General features: G+C 46.1%; 1 protein-coding gene across 1 annotated transcript in view; it reads right to left on the minus strand.

The window, feature by feature from the left end:
- Positions 1 to 12,932, minus strand: part of LOC124020687 (protein FAM135A-like) — a 58,644-nt gene that overhangs the window by 43,340 nt on the left and 2,372 nt on the right. The window contains 1 exon segment of the mRNA XM_046335934.1: positions 10,342 to 10,471. Within this exon segment, the coding sequence (XP_046191890.1) occupies positions 10,342 to 10,418 (77 nt within the window). The 5' untranslated portion in view covers positions 10,419 to 10,471.

Below are 12,932 nucleotides of genomic sequence, written 5' to 3' on the forward strand. Positions count from 1 at the left end.
GGGTGTGTTACAGCCTGGGTGTGTTACAGCCTGGGTGTGTTACAGCCTGGGTGTGTTACAGCCTGGGTGTGTTACAGCCTGGGTGTGTTACAGCCTGAATGTGTTACAGCCTGAATGTGTTACAGCCTGAATTTACAATGATTAAATGTAGTTTGTCACTGGCCTACAAACCATAATTACAAAGTGGAACATGTTTTTAGATTTTTTTGACAGATTCATAAAAAATGAAAAGCTGAAATGTCTTAAATCAATAAGTATTCAACCCCTTTGTTCGGACAAACCGAAATAAGTTCAGGAGTAAAAATGTGCTTAACAAGTCACATAATAAGTTGCATGGACTCTGTGTGCAATAATAGTGTTTAACATGAGTTTTGAGTGACTACCTCATCTCTGTACCCCACACATATAATTATCTGTAAGATCCCTCAGTCAAGCAGTGAATTTCAAACACAGATTCAACCAAAGACCAGGGAGGTTTTCCAATGCCTTGCAAAGAAGGGCACCTATTGGTAGATGGGTACAAATAAAAAAGAAGACATTGAATATCCCTTTGAACATGGTGTATAAACACATGTATTTCATCCATGTTGTCATGAGGTTGTGTGTAGATGGGTGAGAAACACATGTATTTCATCCATTTTGTCATCCATTTTGTCACGAGGTTGTGTGTAGATGGATGAGAAACACATGTATTTCATCCATGTTGTCACGAGGTTGTGTGTAGATGGATGAGAAACATGTATTTCATCCATGTTGTCATGAGGTTGTGTGTAGATGGGTGAGAAACACGTGTATTTAATCCATTTTGTCACGAGGTTGTGTGTGTAGATGGATGAGAAACACATGCATTTCATCCATGTTGAATCCAGGCTGTAACAACATGTGGAATAGGTCAGGAGGTATGAATACATTGTGAAGACAGAGTATAGAAAGAGTCTGGCTCTGTTGGGGTCACCTATAGGCCTGTAGTTTAGAGAGGAGACAGGGGACAGACAGCCTCGTAACAAGAGAACAGTCAGTGTAGGTTTACTAAAGGCAAGTAAAACGAGCTTTAACTTTTCATGAATGAATAATGAGCACTTTCTTTAACACTCACTCGTGTGTTAAACTCACATTTAAAGTATTGATGAGTAAAGAAAGACCAGGCCCATCTTCAAACAAACATGTACTGATCTGGGATCACTTCTCTCTTTATGATCATAATGAATAAGATTACACGACAACCTGGGTGGACCTGATCCTAGAACAGCAGTCCTACTCTGAGACTGTCTGCTGGTCAGTGCTCTGCTCAGGACAGGATTACAACATGCTGTCTCCTTTTGAATGTACATTTCCCAGATGCGTAAGAGATGTTTGGATGGTATAACCTGACCACTAGGCTGATTCAGAGCCGTGGCTGGTATAACCTGACTACGAGGCTGACTTGAAGCCGTGGCTGGTATAACCTGACCACTAGGCTGATTCAGAGCGGTGGCTGGTATAACCTGACTACTAGGCTGATTCAGAGCCGTGGCTGGTATAACCTGACCACTAGGCTGATTCAGAGCCGTGGCTGGTATAACCTGACCACTAGGCTGATTCAGAGCCGTGGCTGGTATAACCTGACTGCGAGGCTGACTTGAAGCCGTGGCTGGTATAACCTGACTGCGAGGCTGACTTGAAGCCGTGGCTGGTATAACCTGACTGCGAGGCTGACTTGAAGCCGTGGCTGGTATAACCTGACTGCGAGGCTGACTTGAAGCCGTGGCTGGTATAACCTGACCACTAGGCTGATTCAGAGCCGTGGCTGGTATAACCTGACTGCGAGGCTGACTTGAAGCCGTGGCTGGTATAACCTGACCACTAGGCTGATTCAGAGCCGTGGCTGGTATAACCTGACCACTAGGCTGATTCAGAGCCGTGGCTGGTATAACCTGACCACTAGGCTGATTCAGAGCCGTGGCTGGTATAACATGACCACTCGGCTGATTCAGAGCCGTGGCTGGTATAACATGACCACTAGGCTGATTCAGAGCCGTGGCTGGTATAACCTGACCACTCGGCTGATTCAGAGCCGTGGCTGGTATAACCTGACCACTCGGCTGATTCAGAGCCGTGGCTGGTATAACCTGACCACTAGGCTGATTCAGAGCCGTGGCTGGTATAACCTGACCACTAGGCTGATTCAGAGCCGTGGCTGGTATAACCTGACCACTAGGCTGATTCAGAGCCGTGGCTGGTATAACCTGACCACTAGGCTGATTCAGAGCCGTGGCTGGTATAACCTGACCACTAGGCTGATTCAGAGCCGTGGCTGGTATAACCTGACCACTAGGCTGATTCAGAGCCGTGGCTGGTATAACCTGACTACTAGGCTGATTCAGAGCAGTGGCTGGTATAACCTTTTTTTTAATACTACCTTTATTTAACTAGGCAAGACAGTTAAGAACAAATTCTGATTTTCAATGACGGCCTAGGAACAGTGGGTTAACTGTCTGTTCAGGGGCAGAACGACAGATTTGTACAGATTTGTACCTTGTCAGCTCCAACGCTCTAACCACTAGGCTACCCTGACTGCTAGGTTGACTCAAAGCTGTGTGTGTGTGTTGTTGTTACATTGTGATGCAGCAACAGCACCAGAAAGGAACAGCCTATTCCTCTGTTGTGTCCGTCTGAACCACATCCCATGTTTGTTTCCTGACTCGCCATATGTTTCCAATGGAAGGAAGGCAGACAGCCGGACACAGACCAAAATACACTAGGATGTGGACTAGTCTTTTATCACACCTACGTAGCAGACACAGGACTCTGCATATGAGGTGCTGTTGAGATCACTACGGATCAATGTTCCCTCTAAGCTGCGCTCGTGTGTAGCTCACAGGGACTCCCAAACAGAAGAAACATCAGCCCTCGCAGGGAAGCAGGAGATTGAATGAAATTCAATTTGAGTTTCCCCCTTTAATTAAAACTATCAACGCTTCGCTCTACTGTGGGAATTTGGGATCGAATCAATGCAATATTAGCCACTTTCAGTGTAACATATTGAAACAAAACAAACTATGCAAGACTTAGTATGCATAACTAACTGCAAGAGGTTTTGTTGTAGGCAGAACGCATCGGAATTCATTGTATTGGCAGGCAGAACTTAGTGTACTGTGCACCGGGATGTGCTTGTTTTGAGATCAAAGCAAGAGCTGCATGCAGCCACGTGTGCACATTCTGTTCATATCCTCTGTTAGTGAGTTATTAGCCCAGTTATAGATCATTAGTAGTCAACAATAGGGGAGTGATTACTAGTTAGTGAGTTATTAGTCCAGTTATAGATCATTAGTAGTCAACAATAGGGGAGTGATTACTAGTTAGTGAGTTATTAGTCCAGTTATAGATCATTAGTAGTCAACAATAGGGGAGTGATTACTAGTTAGTGAGTTATTAGCCCAGTTATAGATCATTAGTAGTCAACAATAGGGGAGTGATTACTAGTTAGTGAGTTATTAGTCCAGTTATAGATCATTAGTAGTCAGCAATAGGGGAGTGATTACTAGTTAGTGAGTTATTAGCCCAGTTATAGATCATTAGTAGTCAACAATAGGGGAGTGCTTGCTTCCTACATGTCTAGACATCTTTGAAAAGTGAGTCTTGTAAAGAGCACTTGTTTGTCTTAAAAGGGGAAGTGTTGTATTAGAAGACAGGCTTGAAAAATCTAAGTAGCCAATAGGCAGAGGGTAACATAATGTGTCTGATTCTCTGTAATAATGGTGTGGGTATAATAATGCATTTTATTTTGTAAAGTGTTTTCTTGCATTCAACAACATTTTCAGTCACCTCCTTGTCTGAAGGACAAGTGGATTAACATGTTAATGTCAAGTCAAAAGTCTCAAGGAACGTAGACCTACATTAAACACCACACATTGGCTGCTGCTGTAGGTTGAATGATAGAACAGCCATGTTAGAATGTTATGGGAGGCATTTTCTCCATTGTTTTTGATGGTAGGCCACTCTAAATGATGATCAAATAGCCACAGTTGCCTACCTGACCATTGTCTGAAACTGTAACTTAAAGCAGGTACAGCCTCAGTGTTCACAGTAAACGCACCCTGGAAGTTGCACAGAATTTTCACAACTTTCAAGTTTGCACTCAGCAGACCTGAAAATGAGAGGGAACATTGCTATGGAAACTGTACAGTTTTTTTTTCTGGCTCAAAAAGGGGCTTAGGTGCTGGGCGTGGCAGGGGGTGTGGCAGAGGGCGTGGCAATGAGCACGTCTCAGCATGTCTACATCTTAGAGAACATTTTAAAGGCCCCCCATCTTGGCTCTGTAGATACAACATTTTGCCGTTTTAAAGCAAATTTTCTGCGATTCTACATACTCTGCCATGGAGCCGAGAGAAAATGACGCAGTTTCAATGCTAGTTTCCTTCTATTCTACACATTTTGCCATGGTTAAGGCTGTGTTCTTTTTCTCAAACATAATAACAAAATTAATACTGCTAAATTCATAGTTTTGGAAGATTTTATTCTCCCTGAATGTGAAGCTTTATTTTGGCGATGGTTAGTTCTTAAAGATTATATTATTTCAAATATACACTGAGTGTACAGAACATTAGGAACACCTTCCTAATATTTAGTTGCACCCCTTTTGCCCTCATTACAGCCTCAATTAGTTTTAGAAAGTAAAAGCATTCCACAGGGAGGCTGGCCCATGTTGACTCCAATGCTTCCCACAGTTGTGTCAAGTTGGCTGGATGTCCTTTGGGTGGTGAACCATTCTTGATACACACAGGAAACTGTTGAGCGTGAAAACACAGCAGTGTTACAGTTCCTGACACTCAAACTGTTGCGCCAGGCACCTACTACCATAACCCGTTCAAAGGCACTTCAATATGTTGTCTTGCTCATCCATCCTCTGAATAGCACACTTACACAATCCATGTCTCAAGGCTTGAAAATCCTTCTTTAACACGTCTCCTCCCCTCCATCTACACTGATTGATGTGGATTTAGTGACATCAACAAGGGATCATATCTTTCACCTGTTCAGTCTGTGTCATGGAAACAGTAGGTATTCAGAATGTTTTGTCCACTCAACGTATATAGGTCCATTATTTTTTCTACATATTTTATATCTGGTTTTAGTCATTTAAGTTTACGATTTAATTGTTTTGCCATCACGAAAATTCATAAAATAAAAACAGTTTGGAGTTAGGCAAACAGTTTAGGCTGCCTGCCCAATGATTACAATGGAAGAAAAATCCCTGCAAGACAACGGTGGGTAGAGGCCACTGTGAAGCAGGAAGCGAAAAGAGAGCTTTCCATCCTCTCTGAAGCCGACGTCATGGGAACTCTGTTGGGGGGGATATCTAGGCCGCAGCCGGCTGCCTGCTCTGCTCCACAGCTGAGTCCACTACAACCAGACACTCAGCCAGACTGCGTTCTGATGGCTACAGACACATTGTTCACTTAGTGTAGCCGAGTGTCACGCTACACTGGAATGTCAGCTTCCAGAGTAGTTTAGGCCTCAGGGAGCGTGAAGAGTCAATGTTACTGTAGGACAGTCTGTGTGATGAGCATCAGTGTACAGTGTGGAGATACAGATCTGAAGCCATGTCAGTATCTCAGTGGTCTTGTCTTGCTAACGCCAACCGTTGCTGCAGGAAGCATATTTGGCCTGTAAGGTTGTAAACATTACAAAAGGCATCAATGTGCACAAGAGGAGAGGCTAGATAGGCTTTCTAATGAGTTCATTGTAGAATGATGTGCGGAGAAGAGCCCAAATCACCACTAAATTCATGTTTATCATTGCAGCTTAAAATGTCCAGCCATAAACCACAAATAGTTTTGTGAAAGCTGGAAAGGCCAAGGCTCTCATTGTAAAGGTTTGACCCACAGCCACTGTTAACACAAACCAACCCCTAGCTATCACAGCACAGCTACACAGCCACTGTTAACACAAACCAACCCCTAGCTATCACAGCACAGCTACACAGCCACTGTTAACACAAACCAACCCCTATCACAGCACAGCAGCACAGCTATACAGCCACTGTTAACACAAACCAACCCCTAGCTATCACAGCACAGCTACACAGCCACTGTTAACACAAACCAACCCCTAGCTATCACAGCACAGCTACACAGCCACTGTTAACACAAACCAACCCCTAGCTATCACAGCACAGCTACACAGCCACTGTTAACACAAACCAACCCCTAGCTATCACAGCACAGCTATACAGCCACTGTTAACACAAACCAACCCCTAGCTATCACAGCACAGCTACACAGCCACTGTTAACACAAACCAACCCCTAGCTATCACAGCACAGCTACACAGCCACTGTTAACACAAACCAACCCCTAGCTATCACAGCACAGCTAACAGCCACTGTTAACACAAACCAACCCCTAGCTATCACAGCACAGCTACACAGCCACTGTTAACACAAACCAACCCCTAGCTATCACAGCACAGCTATACAGCCACTGTTAACACAAACCAACCCCTAGCTATCACAGCACAGCTATACAGCCACTGTTAACACAAACCAACCCCTAGCTATCACAGCACAGCTACACAGCCACTGTTAACACAAACCAACACCTAGCTATCACAGCACAGCTACACAGCCACTGTTAACACAAACCAACCCCTAGCTATCACAGCACAGCTACACAGCCACTGTTAACACAAACCAACACCTAGCTATCACAGCCACTGTTAACACAAACCAACCCAGCTAGCTATCACAGCACAGCTACACAGCCACTGTTAACACAAACCAACCCCTAGCTATCACAGCACAGCTAAAGCCACTGTTAACACAAACCAACCCCTAGCTATCACAGCACAGCTACACAGCCACTGTTAACACAAACCAACCCCTAGCTACACAGCCACTGTTAACACAAACCAACAGCTATCACAGCACAGCTACACAGCCACTGTTAACACAAACCAACCCCTAGCTATCACAGCACAGCTACACAGCCACTGTTAACACAAACCAACCAACCCTAGCTATCACAGCACAGCTACACAGCCACTGTTAACACAAACCAACCAACCCTAGCTATCACAGCACAGCTACACAGCCACTGTTAACACAAACCAACCCTAGCTATCACAGCAAACAGCCAAACACAAACCAACCCTAGCTATCACAGCACAGCTACACAGCCACTGTTAACACAAACCAACCCCTAGCTATCACAGCACAGCTACACAGCCACTGTTAACACAAACCAACACCTAGCTATCACAGCACAGCTATCACAGCACAGCCACTGTTAACACAAACCAACACCTAGCTATCACAGCACAGCTACACAGCCACTGTTAACACAAACCAACCCCTAGCTATCACAGCACAGCTACACAGCCACTGTTAACACAAACCAACCCCTAGCTATCACAGCACAGCTACACAGCCACTGTTAACACAAACCAACACCTAGCTATCACAGCACAGCTACACAGCCACTGTTAACACAAACCAACCCCTAGCTATCACAGCACAGCTACACAGCCACTGTTAACACAGCCACTGTTAACACAAACCAACACCTAGCTATCACAGCACAGCTACACAGCCACTGTTAACACAAACCAACCCCTAGCTATCACAGCACAGCTACACAGCCACTGTTAACACAAACCAACCCCTAGCTATCACAGCACAGCTACACAGCCACTGTTAACACAAACCAACCCCTAGCTATCACAGCACAGCTACACAGCCACTGTTAACACAAACCAACCCCTAGCTATCACAGCACAGCTACACAGCCACTGTTAACACAAACCAACACCTAGCTATCACAGCACAGCTACACAGCAAACACAAACCAACCCCTAGCTATCACAGCACAGCTACACAGCCACTGTTAACACAAACCAACCCCTAGCTATCACAGCACAGCTACACAGCCACTGTTAACACAAACCAACCCCTAGCTATCACAGCACAGCTACACAGCCACTGTTAACACAAACCAACCCCTAGCTATCACAGCACAGCTACACAGCCACTGTTAACACAAACCAACACCTAGCTATCACAGCACAGCTAGCACAGCCACTGTTAACACAAACCAACCCCTAGCTATCACAGCACAGCTACACAGCCACTGTTAACACAAACCAACCCCTAGCTATCACAGCACAGCTACACAGCCACTGTTAACACAAACCAACCCCTAGCTATCACAGCACAGCTACACAGCCACTGTTAACACAAACCAACCCTAGCTATCACAGCACAGCTACACAGCCACTGTTAACACAAACCAACACCTAGCTATCACAGCACAGCTACACAGCCACTGTTAACACAAACCAACCCCTAGCTATCACAGCACAGCTACACAGCCACTGTTAACACAAACCAACCCCTAGCTATCACAGCACAGCTACACAGCCACTGTTAACACAAACCAACACCTAGCTATCACAGCACAGCTACACAGCCACTGTTAACACAAACCAACCCCTAGCTATCACAGCACAGCTACACAGCCACTGTTAACACAAACCAACACCTAGCTATCACAGCACAGCTACACAGTCACTGTTAACACAAACCAACCCCTAGCTATCACAGCACAGCTACACAGCCACTGTTAACACAAACCAACCCCTAGCTATCACAGCACAGCTACACAGCCACTGTTAACACAAACCAACACCTAGCTATCACAGCACAGCTACACAGCCACTGTTAACACAAACCAACCCCTAGCTATCACAGCACAGCTACACAGCCACTGTTAACACAAACCAACCCCTAGCTATCACAGCACAGCTACTGTTAACACAAACCAACCCCTAGCTATCACAGCACAGCTACACAGCCACTGTTAACACAAACCAACCCCTAGCTATCACAGCACAGCTACACAGCCACTGTTAACACAAACCAACCCCTAGCTATCACAGCACAGCTACACAGCCACTGTTAACACAAACCAACCCCTAGCTATCACAGCACAGCTACACTGCCACTGTGAAGCAATAAGGGAAGCGAAGGGAACTCTGCATTCTAACACTGAATGAAGCACCACAACAATGGCAAGTCATGTGACCTGTCCTTGTCAAGACAATGGTCGTCAGGTCCTGTGTTAATACACACAAACCCTTGGACCCGGAAAAGGACTGTTTTTCTACTTGGCTGAGGAAGACTGCTACTTTTGGTCTCTGCACTACATTTATGCCAGTTACCATGGGGTTCCAAGGCCATTATCACACCATGCTCCACCATCAGGGTTGTGTTCATTAGGTATTAAATGGAAGGAAACAGATTGAAACAAGGAGGGACTACCTGAACTTGTCCAATAAGAAACACTCATTTTCATGTTGTTTCCCTCTGTCTGTCTTATTGAACACAACCCAGACCATAATCAAGAGATCAGACATAATGGATATGTGTTTCACTACTCAGACCTGATGACTTGGGTGACAGGTCTCTGACACCATGTACAGGAACCATCGTAGCATGAAGCCCGGCATGCAGATGGTGGATGAAAAGAACAACTGGCAGTCAAACGAGTGCATCTACAAACGGGACTAATAGCCTATAGCGACAGTGGTAGCCAGGAAGCGTGTGGTAGTCTCGCTTAACATAGATATGACAGAGTCCCTCTGCTCAAAATGTCTACAAATAGTGTCCCTTTAAATAAAGTCAGTCAGGCCTCGAGGTGAGCCAGTGTTTACTTGCTAGTCAACTCAACGACCCCAGGCGGGGGCTTTCTACTCAGACTGCATTAGAAGGTGGAGGATGAGGACTTTTACACACACAAATCAATAGAAACGGCCATTTGGATAAATGATCAATAGCGTGTCTGAAGAGATGGACATCATTTTAACACAATTATGAGATGGAAGAATGTCACTATCAGTTTGTTCAGATGCAGAGAGAGCAGCCTACTTGGAGGACATGGGCTTGTTATTATCACTGACCAACGTGTCTCAATTCAACCTCTTTGCCTTGAAAGGGACTTGAATAATCCTCCTGGTAACATCATTATCGTTCGGCTGAGGAAAAGTGTCCCACCACAAGATACCTGGCATTGCCACCATATCTTCATCATATCCATTAGAACAGGACGGGTGACATATTCACATCAAAACGTCACAATCAAGCTTCCTTTCATTTACAAAATAGGGACTGAGGGCTAAGTGAGGATGAAAGTTTCAGTCCCTGTAGCTTCAAGCAATAACAACAGTAGAACACTAAATGTAAACTTATTCAGAAACTTGAAAATCGAGGCCCGTGGAATTTCCCCAGAAAGCCTTGGTGTGCTTGATAAACAGGGCAGCCTAGAAGAAGCACCACAGAGGGCTGACAGAAGAGACACAGTCACTCACCCTCTTTGGAACAGGTCCACATTGTAGAACTTGTGGAGCTCAACAGAGAACTCCACCGTGGCCTGCACCTCACTCATGTTTGGCTTCAGAGGCAGACAGAAGGCTTACATCACCTGAGACATTATGACCCCTGTGGAAGGAGGAGAGCATCCATGTGAGTTACCTGAACTGATGTGAAGAGGAGTTATCATCACACTGGACACAAATACAGGAACAACCTTGAGGTCTTTCTCTCTTCACACGAGTAGAGAATTACAGTGGAGCATGTGTTCTCATCACACACACCCTCAGGCGGTCAGGCATTCACCTACACACACACCACACACACAGCGAAAGTACAAATCACGCAGGCACACACACACCTAGTCAGCAGCAAACAAACAGTCGTACTTGGCTCAGCTGTTTCCAATAACAAGCACCGAACACCCAATCCAAACAGACCCATGAGGGCTGCTGCCTGCTGGGTTCTCTGCTTCAGATGTAAATAACATGTCTTTCCCAATTGGCTGGCAGCTCAGCCAAACAGAGAGAGAAGGTGGGGGGAGACAGAGAGAGAAGGTGGGGGAGACAGAGAGAGAAGGTGGGGGGAGACAGAGAGAGAAGGAGAGGGGAGAGCGAGAGTATGGGGGGGAAGGAACACCTATGAATCACACGCTAAAATAGTCCTGAAATACTATATCAACTACTGGACAATACTAGAAATACACTAAGTACGTGTCTACAGGCCTCCTACAGGCTTCCTACAGGCCTCCTTACAGGCCTCCTTACAGGTCTCCTTACAGGTCTCCTACAGGCCTCCTTACAGGCCTCCTACAGGCCTCCTTACAGGCCTCCTACAGGCCTCCTATACAGGCCTCCTTACAGGTCTCCTACAGGCCTCCTTACAGGTCTCCTACAGGCCTCCTACAGGCCTCCTTACAGGCCTCCTACAGGTCTCCTACAGGCCTCCTACAGGCCTCCTACAGGCCTCCTACAGGCCTCCTTACAGGCCTCCTACAGGCTCCTTACAGTCCTCCTACAGGCCTCCTTACAGGCCTCCTTACAGGTCTCCGAACAGGTCTCCTTACAGGCCTCCTACAGGCCTCCTACAGGCCTCCTACAGGCCTCCTTACAGGCCTCCTTACAGGCCTCCTACAGGCCTCCTTACAGGCCTCCTTACAGGCCTCCTACAGGCCTCCTTACAGGCCTCCTTACAGGCCTCCTTACAGGCCTCCTTACAGGCCTCCTTACAGGTAGGTCTCCTACAGGTCTCCTTACAGGTATCCTACAGGTCTCCTTACAGGTATCCTACAGGTCTCCTTACAGGCCTCCTTACAGGTAGGTCTCCTACAGGCCTCCTTACAGGTAGGTCTCCTACAGGCCTCCTTACAGGTAGGTCTCCTACAGGCCTCCTTACAGGTAGGTCTCCTACAGGCCTCCTTACAGGTAGGTCTCCTACAGGCCTCCTTACAGGTAGGTCTCCTACAGGCCTCCTTACAGGTAGGTCTCCTACAGGCCTCCTTACAGGTAGGTCTCCTACAGGCCTCCTTACAGGTAGGTCTCCTACAGGCCTCCTTACAGGTAGGTCTCCTACAGGCCTCCTTACAGGTAGGTCTCCTACAGGCCTCCTTACAGGTAGGTCTCCTACAGGCCTCCTTACAGGTAGGTCTCCTACAGGCCTCCTTACAGGTAGGTCTCCTACAGGTCTCCAACAGGTCTTACATTTAAAAAAAAAATTGCTCTCAACTTAGTCAAGCCAAGTCTTTTAGGGACAGAGGAGAATTGAACCTAGTCTGAAACACACAGGTGGGACGAAGACCCAGAGGGCAGATTCGGCGCAATGGAGCTGAGAGAAATTGGCATAGCAAAATCACCCAGAAGCCCTGTAAATGACTCATGTGAGTAATGAATAAATGACAGTCTTGTAGAGCTAATGGTGCCATGTTCCTGGCAATGAAAGCAGATGAGTTGGTGGGGGAAGACAATTTTGCCGGCTGCAGATTTAAAGGAGATAGATGGCTTAGATGTGACTGAACTAAAGAGACCTGGGCTGGGTTGTTTAGAAAACACACAGGAAAGAGGCCAAGTAGGGCAGAGTGGGTACAGCTAGCAGGGTTGGTATGATATCTAATGCAGAGGAAGCCTTGAATACAGACTGTTTAGATCTCTCCCTAACACTCTCTTTCTCACACCAAGTCTGTCATGTTCTGTCTCTCTGATCTCTGACTCTCTCTCTCCGCCTCGACCGCTCTCCCTGGCCCTCTCTGTCAGTTTCTCTCTTCCCTTCTCTCGTTTTCCTCTCTCTCTGTCCCCCTGCCCCCACTCTTTCACTCAGAGATGAAGGAGGGAGACAAACAACAAGACTGGCATGGTTTTCTCAGGCAGATAACCAGAGAGACTCTTATGTATTCATAAACTACCAAAGCAAGCCACCATACATAACAAGCTCTCCATCTTACAGCAAGGAATGCTGTAAATTATTGAGTGAAAACGCAGGGAATTTACTTTAATCATATCAACACCGTATTCATAAAGCTTCTCCTCAGAGTAGGAGTGCTGATCTGGGAACAGTTACGCATTTTAGATTATAATGAATGGACAGGGAGGACCTG

This window comes from Oncorhynchus gorbuscha, unplaced genomic scaffold, assembly GCF_021184085.1.
Source record: "Oncorhynchus gorbuscha isolate QuinsamMale2020 ecotype Even-year unplaced genomic scaffold, OgorEven_v1.0 Un_scaffold_877, whole genome shotgun sequence".
Classification (NCBI taxonomy): Eukaryota; Metazoa; Chordata; class Actinopteri; order Salmoniformes; family Salmonidae; genus Oncorhynchus; species Oncorhynchus gorbuscha.